This window comes from Amphiprion ocellaris, chromosome 6, assembly GCF_022539595.1.
Source record: "Amphiprion ocellaris isolate individual 3 ecotype Okinawa chromosome 6, ASM2253959v1, whole genome shotgun sequence".
In the NCBI taxonomy this organism is placed as follows: domain Eukaryota; kingdom Metazoa; phylum Chordata; class Actinopteri; family Pomacentridae; genus Amphiprion; species Amphiprion ocellaris.
Genome location: NC_072771.1, coordinates 39054114 through 39071510, shown reverse-complemented (window position 1 = coordinate 39071510; position 17397 = coordinate 39054114). Strand labels below are relative to the sequence as shown.

Below are 17397 nucleotides of genomic sequence, written 5' to 3'. Positions count from 1 at the left end.
TTTAATCAGAGGGTAAAGTGATAAAGTCAACTTAGATGAAAACATAATATCACGGCACTGATGTAGCTCTAAAAACTGGAAACTCAACAGTCCCAAAATGAAAACTCTGTCTTGTTTTTGCCACATCTCTAGCAGCTGTACTTGTGCTGCAGATGTAGTCAGTAAAAATATAGATTCTGTGACAAATCTACTCAACTAACGGTTCAGAGGTTTGGGATTTTGGTTTTATGATGACAGCTTTCATCCATTTTCATGAAGCTGCAGCTAAAAGCTCCCAAAAAGTTCTCTGAGTGGAGCTTTTCATCAACCAGCTTTTTTTAAAGTCATAAATGAACAGGATGGAATACCAGCGTTTACTTTCAGTTTATAATTAGTTTTCTGTCACCAAACAAGATTCAGCTGTTTTTTTTCTAGGATGAGTGTCCAAATGGTATCAGAGGAGCGATAAAAGCAGGATCACAGCTTTGACCCACTTTAATATGTAAATGAAGTTTATCGTTTGTATCGTTTGCACTGAGAGGATTGTTTATCAGAGCGACAAAACGGCTTCACATAAAAACAGTTCAGGGTCACTAATGCAGCACGGAAGACTTTATTCAGTGATCTACTGAGCTTCAACCTGAACTTTATGTTTCTGCTTTTAGGATGGATGTGTTGAAACCAGCTTCATTTCACATTTCTGTTATTTGAACTAAATAAAACTAAATTATTTGAAAGTACAAAGGTGTCATTTTCAGTGCAGTGAAATACACAACATGAAGGGTTTAGTACAGGGGTCACTAACTGGTGGACCGCGGTCCGGATCCGGACACAGATGCCGTCTTATACGGACCGGACCTGTAATCAGTAAATTGTAACAGGATTTTAAATTTGACCGGTCGCTTCTGTTTTACCGGCACAGCTTTCCCAGTGTTTACGGCATTAGTTATCAGCTCAGGAAACACACAGACCAATTACGTACGAGTTCAGCCATCCCACATGACGCTACTCAGCCAATGAAGTCTCTGCATTGTAGCTGCTAAACATCACAGCTCTGTTCAGAAAACAGTTGAGAGGTGAGCGACAGACAAAAAGGAAAATGAATAAAGCGACACCGAGAGGGAAATAGTCCTGCACATGCTGACCATGTTTGGCTCAACATACAGCTGGAGGCACCTTTCTCAACTATGAACATAACAAACATGACAAAACTGAATATGGTTCCAGACTGACCAGTGAGCTCCAAATGTGTTTGAGAACGACCCTGACACCATTCAGACCACAATTCAAAATACACAATTCAAAAAATACTGGCAGGGCAAACTGCAGCTCAGTTCTCCCATTAAGCAGCAGGGATATAAGGGGAGTAACAAGACAGGAAAAAAATGAAAAAGTGTGCAATAGTTTACATTTTTTGAGATTTAGGTATTGTTAAAGATGTATATAAGCTGGTTCGGGTTGTTTAGTCATTATTTTTTCAAGTTCTGCACTTAATTTTAAGAAGTACAGTTATATCAAAAGTTATTTGTTAATAAATGTTGTCAAAATGTTTTTGAACCGTACTGAATTTATTTGATTTTATGGTCAGTTATTGATTACATGCACACGCTAATAAAACTTCTAGGTTACATCATCATATATCGCACTAATTGAAGGCAGACTTTGTGATGTTCCGGACCTTTGCTTTAATACATTTTCTCTGACTGGGCCTCTTTGAATTTTAGTTGAATACCCCCGGTTTAGAACTTAAATATCTGCTCTTATTTTTAAACAGTAAAGTTAAAAATTCACCGTCTAACTCTTGTTCTGCTGCTTTCAGATCCTGGCTCTGGTGGCCGTGAGGAAAGCCATGGATTACATGTTCTCCCAGCACGACCTCAGCTTCCTGGATGACGTCATTCCAGAGAAGGACAAGAAGAAGAAGGAGGACGAGAAGAAGAAGAAGAAAAAGCGGGGCAGCATTGACAGCGACGCCGAAGACGTGAGTTGTTTGAGTTGTTGTTTTAACGTCACTGAGAAACCCTGAATGCATCACCGCCACAAAAACAAAAGGAATGCCTGATTTTACTCCTGTTTATTTGTTTTAGCCCAAACTCCAGCACATCCTCACATCCCAGGTTTATTCCTTTCTGGTCCAAGAGAAGGTTTATCCACAAAATCAAGGTTCCTTTAGCTGGAAGTTTCTCTGTTTATTGAAGCTGAGGAGGTCTGACAACACAGCAGATACTAAATGTCCCAGATATTACGGATCTATGGTTGAAGTTTCAGGCAGAATTCAGCTTGGATTTATTTAGGACAGCAATCTAGAAGACATGAGCTTCTTTCAGTTCCTTGTACATGTTTAGAAAGTTGTCGTCTGAGTGTGTTTTAGGTTCACAGATGGATTCGTACAGTTTTTAATCTGGATTTTAAGATGGAAATAGAAGTGTTTGTGGGAGGAGTTTTGTCACATTTCTTGAACAGTTTCTTCAACTTGAGACTTAAATTTTCCCGTCAATATTTCAGGACAGATCCTCCGGTTCAAACAATTTAGGTTCATTTATTCTGGGTTGATTTTGTTTGTAGAAATGAGTCTAAAATGAGAACATAACTCCATTCAGTGAGAGCATATAGTATTCTGGATTAGTGAGGTGGTGTTTAACTGCTGCTTTATTCCATACAGTAGATCTGTAGTTCAACATGGCAGCAGTCTGGGATGTAAAATGTTTGCTTTTTGGACCAGTGGAACAACCTGAATAATTTATAATCAACACTGAGCTAATCCAACACTTGACCCTGGACTCACGGTGGGTTGGGTTCAGTTTGTTCTTTGGATCTGTTTGGTTGAAAAGCGTTTGTTTCATACTCGAGTAGATCGAAGCTGCAGCTGTGATTATGTTGTGAATATTCATCATTGCAGATAATTACATGTTTTGCTCCACATGAAGCTGTTATCAGTGTCAGTGGTGTCTCTTCTTTTGTGTCTGTTTGGATCCACTACATGTTCAGATCAGGTCTAATTATCCTTGGGCTGCTTTTTCAACAAATTCACTAATGGAGGTTGTACACCGGGAGGATTTCCTCAACAGAGTTTTGACCCATGAAGATCAGTAAACTATCAGCTGTAGTTAAGAAGATAAAGTGTCTTCTACTCATGACACCAACAAATAACTATTGAAGTTGTTGAATACAGAAAATAATTTCAGTTGCAACAGAAACCGACATCTTTAGTAGAGGTGGTGTTCGTTCCTGGTTTTAAGTCTGAACATAGTGCAGCTGTGAAGCAGCAACGTGGGCCAGTCAAGAAGTTGTGAGACTGTTCATGTTGTGAGTCCATGAAGTCTGTAACAGACGCTTGACTCGGTGTTACTCAGTGTTACTATTCACACTGGTGCTTACAAGTGGCTGCAATTCGCTCCATGCATCACAGTTAGATTACCAGTCGGGCCGATTATCGACGCCGATATTTGGAAATTTGACGCATATCGACATTGGCCTTATTTTAATCCAGCGGGTCGATATGAAGAAATCAATTTCAAACTGGGTTATTTTGGCTCTGATGCAGCCACGCCTCTCTCTCTCCTGCCTTCTGTCTCCAGCACGATCCACACCGCGCCCTCTGATTGGTTAAGCTTCAGAGGCAAACTGTCCGTGAAACTGTCCTCAAACATCTAAACTAGCCATCGGTGGAATGAAACCAGGACAGATTCAGCTGCTGCACAGAGTATTTCTGCCTCAAATGCTTTCAGAAATAATTTTCCCTGAAGTGTTTTTGAAATAAAAGGGAAAGTTTGCGGCTGAGCCGCTGTGTTTATCCGACTCATCTGCCGGACTGTCCAGCTGAAAGCTCTGTCGTGACCATGTTGTGGTCCGCTAGTGACCGCCCGCTGTCCGTGCGATTTTCAGATGCGGTGCGTTGCTGTGTGGGAAAATCACATCTAGTGGACACACGGCTTTAGGGAGAGACGTGTGAAAAACAAACAGGAAATGAAGACTTTGCTTCAGATGTAAAACAATAATAATAATAATAATAATAAACATATTCCAGCAATGGAGAACACCATAGGACTCAACATTCTCCCCATGGTCCTAAACCCCGTTTCTGTTGTTTTTGCCATTGTAGAGACTGTGGTGGACAGAAATAGTTTTTTGGATAGTTTTTATTTTTTTATGTAAAATTTTATTGTGACTCCTGATGATTTTGTAAATAGTTGTGCAAAAGCGCCTAAAACTTTCCCGCATTTTAGTGCAAATAGTGGTATATAACTGTGTTGACTGCTAAATTTGCACATTATTTTATGACAGAAACAATTTATATTTGCATTCTAAGTTCTGAAAAGGATTCTTTACACACGTTTATGGTAGTCCACAGTAAAAAATGTAACTTTTTCCTACTTGGACTTTGTATTTTTTCAGTCACACAGGTGAGGTTGTGCTGAAAAAAAGACACCAAGCAAAGCAAGATCAGCAGTTTTTAAGATGAAATATAAAGGTAAAATCAGTATTAGTCAAAAATGGACCTCAGTCAAATTGTCCTCCCAGATTCCTAAGGGTTAAAACAAAGATAAGTCATTATAGTTATATTTAAATTTTACTTTATTTACTGTGGAAAAATTTCAGGGAGCTCTTTATTTAAGCTTTTATTCAACTTTATAAGAGATGCTTCTCAGTCTAGGAAATCCATGCACTTCTGGAGCTATTATTTTCAATTTGTTTGATTAAATAAACATGCTTTAGGCATTTAAACAAAGTTCAGTGTTTGCATTATTCAAATTTTTCTACGCCAATTTTTACACTTTTACTGCAAATGAATATCGCCTCCAAATATCGGTTATTGGCCTCCTCTAACTACTAATAATCTGTATCGGTCCTGAAAAACCCTTTCGGTCGATCTCTAATCACAGTCAGCTGTGTTTTTTTTTGTTTTTTTTTTTATCTCACAGCGTAATCAGTTTGGACTCTTCACTGAATGTCTCCTTAAAAACAAAATGATTCAGGGAACTAATGTTGGTTCACGAATATGAATCCAGGTGTCCGTGTTGATTCCCTCCAGAGATTCAGTCTCAGGATGTGTTTCTCTCTCCAACAGTCTGACTATCCTTACAATGAGAATGTTCCCAGCATTAAAATCCCCATGGACATGATGGAGCAGAAGCCCTTCTTAGGCGATAAGGCCTCCGACAGTGAGTAGATCTACCTGCAGCACCGGAGGAAACATACTGACTCCTCCTCTTCAGCCTGATAACTCTTCCTTCTTCCTCATTCGGTGTCTCTGACGATGTCTTAAAGCCTCGTCGACTTTTCGTTTTTCTCTCTCTGCATGACATTAACATTTGTTCTTCAACCTCAGGTCTGAAACGTATGAAATCTAACCACCTTCTGTCCTGGATTATTATGTGTTCTAATTATTTTCTCTTTTTCTTTTCTCGCTTGCTTGACCTAACCCTTATTTTCCATCAGTTTACAGTTTGTGTTCCTCTTTCTGTTGGTTTTGTGATTGGTATTGTTGGATTTTATCTTCCAGCTTTAGTTTATTCAACTTTATGTACAAGACGATAATAAGAACACGTACATCTCATGACAAATTAATATACCTTAATACATAGTTACTGAGGTTAACACTAGAACAATTCCAATTCGTTCGCCGGCTTCTGTACCTTTTTTTTTTAACTGCTATTTGATGACTACAGCACCTTTTAAACAAGGCAGTCACTGCTGTTTTCAAACTGATGCTATACTGCTTTATTAACTTACTTTAACATTTTAATATTGTATATAGTGTGATATTTTATACATATATTTTTAAAACTTTTTTTACCAGTCTCCTGGAAAGCAAATTTTATTCAAATGTGCACCAACTAGTGTATGTTATGAATGACAATAAATAGTAAAATGGTTCTACATCAACACCAGCAAGGAGTACTTACAGTAGGGGTGTCAAACTCATCTTAGTTCAGTGCCACATTCAGTCCAATTTGATCTCTAGTGACCAGTAAAATCAGAGCATAATAACCGATAACAGCTCCTAATTTTTCATTAGTTTTAGTGCAAAAAAGATACATTCTAACAATGTTCACATTTAAGGAATTATCTTTTTACAAAATATTATTAACAACCTGAAATTTCTGAAGAAAAATAAATTCAATTTCATCAACATTCATCCTCAGTTTATCATTTCCACATTACAACTTCCAGATCACAGAGAGTCTACAAAGGAACACAACATTTAATCACAGCTATCTGGAACTGAACGATGTAGTGTTTTACTTTATGATCAAAATGACAAAAGTCAGGCAAAAACAAGAAAAAATATTACAAAAATGAAACGCAATATGACAAATACGAGACACGAAATGGCAAAAATTGAGACAGATGACATGAAACAAAACAAAAAGAGACAAAAAATTAGACAAAAAAGTTACAAAGCAACAAAAAAATGGAAAAATGACAAAAATGAGACCAGAAATGACAAAAGTGAGAAATAAAACAACAAAAAAATAGACAGACAACAAAAGCAAGACAAAAAGGAAACACAAAATCACAAAAACATGAGACAAATGACAAAGTCAGACAAAAAACAACAAAAAAGACAAAATATTACAAAAATGAGACACAAAATGACAAAAGAACAATGAGCAATCTAGTATTTTACTTTATGATCCAAGCAACTTGTCATGGTCTAGAAATGATTTAAGTTCTCTGTTCATGTTAATTAATCCTTTAGTAATGAAGCTACAATTTGGGTAGTCTTCTAAATCATTCGCATTAAATTTAAGAGCTACACTCCCAAGCTAATCATACTTAGTTTAAACAGATTCTCAAATAAATAGAGTGTATAAAGGTTCAGGGTGTCGGTCCCTCAAACATCTGCAGCAGCTGGTTTTATTGGTCGGTTCGTCCTCTCTGGTTCTAAGTGTTTCAGTGAATTCAGCTGCTGTTGTGTTTGATTTAGACTGAAAACCTGCCGAGAGTAAAATCAGTTTAAAGCTCGTCTCCTGCTCACTGATGTCCGTTTCCCCTCAGGAGAGAAGTCCCCATCGTTCCTTGAACGACACACATTGTGCTGAGCAGCTCCGCTACTATCAGGCCAACTGCTTGTCCAGGTGAGTGAGACTGAAACCCGACGTCCTCAAACCAACAGGACAAATAAAACAACAAGATACAGAACTGGCACCGGTAGTTCTTTCTGCGGCACCATCAAAGGTCGTAAAAGGTCACGAGGCGAGCTACCTAGCTAACCTGTAATGCATGTCTGAACTTTAAAGGTCAGCTAGGCTAATTAGCTTACCTATGGCTAAAGTGCATTTCTTCAGTGGGGACCAGAGCGCCGGGCACCATATGTCAGTTCAGCTGTCTCCTCTCTCATGTCTGTGGATGGCTTCAGTCTTATTCCACTGAAGAAACTGTAGAAGTTTAGCTTCAAGGAATATTTGACTAGTATTACCTGTAGTAATCTGTAGTAATGGTGGAGGTTGTCTGAGATCCTGGTGGAAAACAAAGAGGTTCTGTGATAATAATAGTGCTGTGTGAGTCTTCATATCGTCATTTAAAATAATTTTTTGGAAGGTTTTCTGTTTCCTTGTGACCTTTATCCTGCAGTTTACCTTTTAAGACTCATGGAGGCTGCACTGACCCTTGTAATTGAAAGTTTCAACTACATTTTGGGTGCAAACTTTACATTACATTTCATTCTTCAGGTCATTCTAGTCTTGGTTGAATCAGGATTCACTTCACCAGTAACAGACATTTTACTCCTTTTTAGACCTTTATTTGGCAGGTTACCTGGAAGTTGCTCTTCCTAAGGTTTCTTCCATTTCCCCCCCGTTAAAGGTTTGTTCTGGGGATAAATGTCCGCCACACTGCTCCCCTGGTAAGAGCTTTAGAGGAGACAATCGGTCTGGAAAAGGCAGAACAAGCCTTGTTTTTGGGCAAATATTTGGAGCGGTGATTATGATGTTCAGGATGAGATTAGGTTCCTCCATCATGAACGCGTCCTCTCATGATAACCGGGATGTGTCGGGTCACGTTTTCTTCCTGTATCGCCCCATCCGTTCTGTGATTGTCGTAACGCCGCTGATGAAGAGGATTAGTGTTTTGGGACAATGTGTGAAAAGCAGCTGGGATTATTTTTGTTGTAATTGTTTCTCCGCTGCAGAGATCAGACTGGTTTTTGATGACGACTAGGACTGAAAACATCGTCCTCTGACTGTTTTGATGATATATTCATCCTAAAAACTGTTTCTTCAGCTGTTCCCAGTCTTTTGACCAATTTAATTGTCTTTAACTATTAAAGACAGTCAGGAAAGGAGACAAAGTCAGGTTTTTGAGCAGCACTCTAGCTGAGTGCTGCTCAAAAACCTGACTTTGTCTCCTTTTCTGAATAGTTTGACCTCATGAGACTCTTAAAATCTTTCAGTAGTTGAGACAAGTGAGAGTCAGGAAGACTGGACCGGATCTGAATCACAGTAATGACATTACGCTGCCCTCCGTTAAAACTAATCCCGTCCCACTAAGACCGAAGCCAAATTGCTTTGAGCTCAGATGACCTCAGGAGTCATCAAACAGGGAACAGTGGGAGTTTCTCAGCAGCATTCAAATACCAAAGAATAAATGATTGTCAACTGAAAATTAACTGGCTACTACTCAGATAAATCATTTAAGCAGTTTTTTAAGCAAAAACGCCAAAAGGTCACTGGATCCAGCTTCTGAAATGAGAATATTTGGTCTTTCTGTGCCGTCTTCTTTGATAGTAAACAGAATATTTTAAGGTTTCGTTGCTGCTTTGTTTGCTGGGTTGACTGGTAATATCTACATATTATTATGACGATCAAATGATGATAAAATGTAATGCAATGCAGTAACAGCTGCGCTGCGTGACATGGTAAATTTTAGCGCTAAAACTAAAGAACCAGGACATGCTGGAGTTTGTTGAGGTTATTTAACCTCTAAAAGGTTTCTTCGGGTCTAACTGACTGGTTTTAGGCATTTATTTCCAGTGGGGTGTTATCTTTGGGACCATTTTGTGGGTTTCTAGAGTCTCTGAGAGGTGATTCGATGTTGAGCTAACTGGTAAAAGACCTCTGGACTGCATCCTAAGTGGCTGATAAATGGCATCATAGATCACCTCTTGTTCAGGTTTAGTTTGACTTAGACTGATTCTAAGACCTGTGTCCTTCAGATGGAGGTGGACCACTGAGTCCTGACCTGAGTTGACTCTAACATGTCGTCATGTTTCTATGAAGTGATTGTTTAGTTTCTCCAGTGTACAGAGCTGAAGACTCCTGACTGTATTGCTCTGTTTATGCCTCAGTGTTTAGTCCTCAGACTTAAACAGGTTAAACAGCGCAAGCAGAGAGCATTATGGGGATTTAGCTAGTAAAGGAGCACCATGACAAAGACTTCTGCAACACTTAATGACCACAACATGCACACACATGTTAAATAAAGCCGTGGTCATAGAAGACATGAACCACTGTGTGCGTGGTTAGTTTCATGCCCGTACAACAACAGATACTGTCAAACTGACCAATTAAAAACAGCCGTGATCAGGACTGACCACCAACATTGCAACGTGCTTTATTCAGGACTCAGCAAAACCTCACTGTCGAGACTTCAACTGGTTCAGAACGCTGCCGCTCGCCTTTTAACGGGGTCGCGAAAATATAACCACATAACTCCCATCCTCCAATCCCTCCACTGGCTCCCCGTGCACCTCCGTATTGATTTCAAATTCTTTTATTTGTTTTTAAATGCCTCCATGGTTTGGCCCCCCTGTACCTGTGTGATCTGCTGGTTCCCTACAACCCTTCTGGCTCACTGAGGTCAGCAGATCAAGCTCTACTGGTGGCGCCTATGACCAAAAAGAAACTGAGAGGTGATCGTGCTTTTTCTGTGGCTGCTCCTAAACTGTGGACTGAGATCCCATTCAGTATCAGACAGGCTGATTCCCTCCATATTTTGAAAATTCTTTTAAAAACATATTTTTTTAACTTGGCGTATGGCTCAGCTTAGAGCTGACTTTTACTGTACAACCTGTGTCTTATGTCTTATTTTTATACTGGCATTATTTTATTTGCATTTTTATTTGTTTATTTATTCATTTATTTTATTATTTAATGTGTACAGCACTTTGGTCGACAGTGTTGTTTTAAAGTGCTTTAGAAATAAAGTTGGATTTGGAACACAAAGAGAAAAGAACCTCAGACTACAGCGCTGTAACTTCAGTCTGCTGAGGATGCATCACTGCACCATAGCTTTATAGAACACATAGATACACTCTTATAATACACTAGTTCATTGTAGATACAGGGGGTCCTTGACTTACATCAGAGTTTTGTTCCTACAGATCGACGTAATTCGATTTTCGCCTTAAGTCAGAACTCCGGTGAAAATGTAACCAAATCTGTTACGTGCATCACGATATCAATCAGTTCTTCATAAAGTCATGAATACTTTCATGCATGTATGAATCATTTTACTAGAAGATAACAAAATATTGTAACGAACTGATATTGTTGTTGATGTTGAGGTTTCAATGTTTATTGTTCAGTTCCAGATTTACCTGATGTCAGTGAACGTGCCATGTTTAGTTAGCTCACCTCTGATTGGCTGAGAGTCAGCAGTAGTGTGTGTGTCTCTCAAATCCAAAAAACTGACAGATTTCCAGTTTATTTTAATCCTGTGTGTTTCCTATTAATGTGGCTGTTGTTTCTCTAAGCGTCATGCTAACTTTGCGTCTTCGTTGTAGAGATTTGAAAAGAAGTCGCACGAAATGGTGTCTAACGGCAACAACTGCAACTCTAACAATGCAATGAAAAAATAACTAATTACAGAAAAACACAGTAAATTTGTTTTCATGCAAGTGTCAAGCAAATTTAAATAGCGCTTCTGAATGGTTGAAAAAAAACATTAAAATAGGAAAATTTCTCGTTTTTTTTAGAACGCTTTAGAAGCTGTCAGTAAATCACAGCACTTTGCACATCTATCCATCCATTTATCTACCTATCTACCCATCCATCTACCTATCTGTCCATCTACCTATCTACTTATCTGTCCATCCCAACACAAGTTGTGTTTGTGTTTCAGCCCTGAGATGAGTCCGCTGAAGTCTGTGCCTCAGATTAGAATAGACATGGACCCAGACGATGATAATTCCTTCTTCTGGAGGAGCAGAGGATCTGAAACATCTCTGTAGAGCAGCGAGCCACCGCCCGGCAGCACCACAACACTCTGTATTCTACTGACTTCTTTTAACTCTGAATCTCCTCCACCAGTTCAAGACTTCTTTTAAATAAGTGGCGGTGGAACAAAAAGGGAAACTCCACTGGTCACAGTAAAGAAAACCTGTTATTTTCATCTTTTACTTTCTGCACCTTCGTCTCAACTCCACAGTAAACCGTTTGTGTTCAAACTGATTAACTCTATGCAACTCCTCCACATATCACTGATCAACAGTAAACGCTGCCCCTCCCTGCTCTTTTTATATAAATATATATAAATATCATCTGTCTGAATTTTTATATATACCGAATTACTCTAATAATGTTTTCCTGTAGCAGGAAAATTGTGTTTTTTTTTATAGCTCTACCTCTTGTTTTAGATCCGACGCTTGTTATGAACAAATGCAACATGTTGATTTTTAACGCAGCATGGGGTTTTGATATTTTCTCTGTCATCTTGTAGAGTTGACCCTAACCCTCCACAGGAATAAAATAGATATTTAAATTAATTAACAGTTAATTAACACTGCACATTTGTGTGTGCACTTGAGGTAAATATTTTTATCACGTTCTGATGCAGTTTTGATTGCTTCACCTTCCTCTTTCTAATTTTCTTTCACACATTCACTTCAAAGCTTTTGTTACTCGTTTAAATTAAATCATGTTTCTTTTTTTTAATGATTTTGTTGTGTGAATGTTGGTAACGTTTCTTATGTCTTTCTTTCTTTTCTTTGTGCGTAGAAAACAGTTCAGCGATACATAATGATCCAATTTTCCTCAGCCAAACTTAAACTCTAACTAGAAAAGCATATCATGATTGCTTGTGCTGCACAAACTACTTTACCTAAGTGGCTTATAAGGGATTGATCCAGACTGACATTCAAACGATTTGAAAAAGGATTACAATACAGGAACCATGTCCACGTAAAGCTCCGTGCAGTGGGACACCTTCAGCCAACAATGAGGATATTTCTGGTTTTCTCAGCTGGTGTTGGAATATTCTGATGTTTTTGTTTCATACGTTATGTGATATGTTTGGCTCTTATTAGAACTCTCTGATGCAGCCTCTTCTTAACCCTACTGTTGTCTTTATTTACCTGCACAAAAAATTATTGTTTCCTTGTCTGAAAAAAAAATCCAAAATTATGAAAAACAAAATTCCACAAATTTCTGAAAATTTATCAAACCTTCGGGAACAAAATTCCTTAAAAGTTTCCCTTAAAAATTTTACTTTAAAAAAAATCCCCTAAATTTAGCAAGAACATTTTTGTAAATATTTTCAAAAAATGAGTAAACATTTTCCAAAAAAATCCTAAAAATATCCAAAGTGATTACATATATATCAGTACAACTTCTAATGTTTTCTTAAGAACATTCACAAAAAAATCAACCAAAATCCAGCGAATTTTGCTGGATTTTGGTTGATTTTTTTTGTGAATGTTCTGAAGAAACGTTTTTTTTAACATTTCTTTTTTCCACCAAAAAATGTTCAAAAAATTCCTGAAAAATGTGGACATCAGAAGTTTCACTGTGAAAATATATATTTTCCACATTTTAAAATGGGTCATTTTGACCCGCAGGACGACACGAGGGTTAAACAAATTAGAGCTGCTGTTGTGTTCTGGAAGCTTCCTGGATGTAAACAGATCAACAAAGAAACACAAAAAGGAAGTTTCATATCACAACACTGTCATTTTTATCTGTTTGTTGAACTCAACCTACTTAAACCGAGTCAGTAAATGACCTCATGCTACTGAGAGCGACATTAAACCCAAACACATCCTTTAGAAGAACATTCACAATTGTTTATAGTTCATGTCCATCTGATAAAATAAGGCAGAAAATGTTCAAACTCCATGTTTCCATTTCACAGTGTTTCCTACAGAGTGGCCAGTAAGTCAAATAATAAACTCTCATATCTGACAGATTTCCAGTTTATTTTAATCCTGTGTGTTTCCTATTAATGTGGCTGTTGTTTCTCTAAGCGTCATGCTAACTTTGCATCTTCGTTGTACAGATTCGGGGAGAAAAGAAGTTGAACTAAAAGGTGTTTATCAGGGCAACAACCGCAACTCTAACAAGAAAAGCACTCAGAGAGCAGTACTCTACCAAGGCTGCTCAGTCGACAGATCATTTCTGACACATAAGTCCTGATAAGTCCTCAGTGGTGGATTTGTAGTAGGATCACAGTCAGCTGGTGTAGTGTTCACTGGTTGTCATAGTTACAGTGACGCCGTGCTGATATCTGGCTATGAAACACAAATCTTTAACCAATCCGTGGATCCAGACTATAAGCTGCATCACTGCCAGAATCTAATCACTTGGTCCTTGTGTCATTTCTGACCTTCCCTGAAAATTTCATCCAAATCCGTTGGTCTCTGTTAGAGTAATGTTGCTGACAGACAGACAGACGGACAGACACAGAAAAACGTACGCCGATCGTCACAAAACTCCACCACGTTCCTTGGTGGAGTAATAATTAATCCTGTACCAGAAGACAGAAAATCTTAAACACACTGAACTTATTTTCATGTAAGTATAAAGTGTAGCATCAGCGTCAGAAGGTGGCGCTGTCGGCTACGTGGCTGGAAAAATAGAGTACAAGAAGCTGGAAACAAAAAAAACAGTTGTCAACCACTAAAAAACTTTAGAGTTTTGTGGGAAAGCTGAGATTACTCGGAGTCTCGGAGCCGAAACCTCTCGTCAAATCTCTAATCAAGCACATTTCAGAATTGATCTTCATAAAACTGTCTTTTTTTGGTTTGTTTTCAATAACTTTCTTTCATTCTAATACTTCAAAAAATGCAGATAAAACCACATCATGCAAACGGTTTGAGCTAAACTGTCGATCCATCGTTCAACTATTTTCACTGAACCGTGGTAACTGATCAAAACTACATCCTGTTCATCTTATTTTTGCACTTTTCCAGCCATTTTTCCCACGTTTGCTTCGATCTCAGAAACATCTACAACTTCACACAACCTCAGATTTCTGTTTGATGATTAACATTTTTCATAAAGCTGTTGGTGCAACTCCTTCTTCTTCCCTGAATCTCTACTGGTAGAGAACAAAGTTATCAGAACTGCATTAAAGTGAAACACAGCAGGTTGAATAAACTTTAATAATTAATCCTTAGAGTCTAAAATGTGTCCACTGAATCTGGAGCACTGAAGCACTTTTTAAAAATTTGAAACCGTCTTCATCACCGCTACACGACGGCTCAAACCAAAACAGGAAACTCTAAAAGCACCAGGTGTTTGTTTTGTTTGGGGAGTTTTTAGTTTAAAGATCTACGACATGAAGAGAGAAACTTAACTCTAGAAAACAGAACACTGATACTTCCTTTCTTTTCTTTGGAGTAACTTTTTGTGACTTTCTAGACCAGGTGAAATGGTTTATTTTAGAATTTATATTTTTCAAATGAAATGTACATTGAAAATAGTTATCAAACAGTGACTGTGTTCTGCTCCTCAGTCTGAAGAATAAATGAAAACTGAAACACTTTGGAGTCCTTTTTATCTCTTGTTGGTAATTATCTATTAAATTAATCTCCATTAGTTTGACTATTTTTAAGGAAAAGTCGACATTTTCTGATTCTAGCATCTTAAATGTGAATATTTTCTGCTTTATTTCCTTCTTTATGACAGGAAACTGAATAGATTGTGGACAAAACGACATTTTTCACCATTTTCTGGACTAACAAACTAATGAATTAATCAGGACAATCACAGACGGAATGATCAGCAATCAAAGCAGTAATCAGTTGCAGCCCTGGTGCAAAGAAAATTAATAAAATGTGATTTTTAAGGCCACTTAGATAAACCACAATGTATTTTTGTTGCATTAAAAAGCTTAAATTTTCTTTGACTTATGAAAATAAATCATCATTTTGGGGTTTATAGACTTTAAATTAAACTAAATCAAATAAATAATGGGCCGTTTTCCTGATATTTCACTGAGTAAATGATTAATTGATGAAGCAAACAGCAGGTTAATCAATTATGTTGTTTTCTGCAGATGAAAACACGACGATCTGGCTTCTTTTTGCACTTTCCTTCAGAACATGAGATTAAAATAAATCAGCTTCTTCTCAGGATGAAAATACATTTCAGCTGCAGCGTTAAAATTAACTGATTAATGGACAATCAACTACTCTGATATGTAATTATAAAATTATTTTAGCATAAAAAGGGTTAAGAAGGATTGATAAGGTCATTTATTTAGGTTGACACGTCACATTTCTTGGTTCCAGCTTCTGAAATAAAACATGTTTGGGTTTTGGACTGTTGGAAACTTGTTCTGAGTGTTTTTAAATTAATTAACTATTGTCTGAGAAATAAGTGTGGGATAAATATCGGATTAATCATTAATTGTAGCCCTAATGAGACATAAATGAGCCAAACTACATGTGAGGATGTACTGCAGATGAACTTCATGCCCCACAATGCAATGCACTGAGAAAATGGAGGATCTACAGTATTTACAGCTGTGGAAAAACTGGAAGATTCAGTCAGAAAAGTCAGTGATTTGTTCCTGTTTCTACATTCCTTCAGTATTTACTGTCCATCACACTGCTGCTGTTCTCCTGATTACTGAAGCAGCGGCGCCATCTACTGTCAGTCCAGCAGAGTGACACCACAGAGGAGACTGAAGAAGCTGTTTTTACAATTCTACAATTTCATTTAGCGGACGCTTTTATTCAAAATATATACACCACCGTTCAAAAGTTTGGGGTCACCCAGAGAATTCCATGTTTTCCAGTAAAACTCCCACTTTTCTCCATGTGCTAACATAACTGCACAAGGGTTTTCTAATCATCAATGAGCCTTTCAACACCATTAGCTAACACAATGTAGCATTAGAACACAGGAGTGATGGTTGCTGGAAATGTTCCTCTGTACCTCTATGGAGATATTCCATTAAAAATCAGCTGTTTCCAGCTACAATAGTCATTTACCACATTAACAATGTCTACACTGGATTTATCATTCATTTCATGTTATCTTCATTGAAAGAAAAGATTTTCTTTCAAAAATAAGGACATTTCTAAGTGACCCCAGACTTTTGAATGGTAGGTTTTATCTGAGAGTAGAAACAACATATTTAACATTTACGTGATGCTCTAAATCTAATGTCAGCAGCTTATTTTAAAGATAAAGCAACTATGTCTGATCTTTATCAGTCAGACAAGTGATGAAAGCAGCTAAACATTACTGTAGGTGTGATACCAAAGTATTTACATCCTTTACTGAAGTAAAAGTACAGCATAAAAATAATCTGTTACAACTAAAAACTGCACTGAAAATGTCACTTAAGTTAAAGTACAAGAAGAAAAAAGTACTTAGGGGGATTCAAAGTAAAAGCATTCAATGCAAAAAGAAAAATAAAGTCTCCTTTGACTGCTATACTGTGATATATAATTAGAATATTATGAGTACTCAGATTAATGTAAAAGCTGTGTTACTGTAGTTTGTGGAGTTCATTTTGAACCAGCTGTTAATATTTTTTATTATGGATTAATCTGATTGTTAATTTTGATTATTATATGAAGCAATTGATTGATCACTTCATGAAAAATATAGAAAAAAATAGAAAACATACTATCATTAAATTTAATTTTCTGTCAGCTGACTCACTGATTAATCATCTAATTGTTTTAGTTGCACCTGTAGAAACTGTTGTAGTTTAACTTAAAACAAAAATATGATTTTTTAAAATGTTTTTTGTGCAACAGTCTTAATTAGTAAAGTAGAGTAACTAGAAACGTAACTAAACCTGTTAGTAAAAAGTACAACATTTGAGAAATAGTCCAGTAGAAGCAGTAAATACTGTGTTCAGGTGCAGTACTTGAGTAAATGTACGCCATTATATTCCATCATTAAAACCGACTTTAGATAATATTTAAAATAAAGCAGAAGACACTGAGGTTTGGTATTTCACTTAAAATAAAAGTCATGTGATCCAGTAGAGGATAAATGTGGGTTTTAACCTTAAGATCTGAACTTGTTGGGTAAATTTCTGCCATTAATCTTATTTCTCTAATCTTCTAAGTATTTTAGCTCAAACTCTGCTGTCTAAATAACAGATCAGCTGCACAAATACATGAAAAACTACACAAAAATGTGTTTCTATATTCAAACTAATCACAGATTCCTATGAAAATATGTCACTTTGAGCACAATTTGACTTTGAACAAACCTCATTTGAGTTTTGCTTTTA

At 37.2% G+C, this 17397-nt stretch overlaps 1 protein-coding gene across 6 annotated transcripts in view; it reads left to right on the top strand.

Moving 5' to 3' along the window:
- slc4a4a (solute carrier family 4 member 4a) overlaps nt 1-14679 on the top strand; it is a 93695-nt gene extending 79016 nt beyond the window's left edge. For 3 of the 6 annotated variants that reach the window (XM_055011192.1, XM_055011191.1, XM_055011188.1), the window contains 4 exons: nt 1799-1960; nt 5048-5141; nt 6982-7061; nt 11044-11181. In XM_055011192.1, coding sequence (XP_054867167.1) covers nt 1799-1960; nt 5048-5141; nt 6982-7025 — 300 coding nt within the window. In that variant the 3' untranslated portion in view covers nt 7026-7061; nt 11044-11181. Of the gene's footprint in view, nt 1-1798; nt 1961-5047; nt 5142-6981; nt 7062-11043 lie in introns of all 6 variants that reach the window. The other 3 variants (XM_055011187.1, XM_055011190.1, XM_055011189.1) reach the window with 1 other exon arrangement.
- Nucleotides 14680-17397: the final 2718 nt, after the last annotated feature.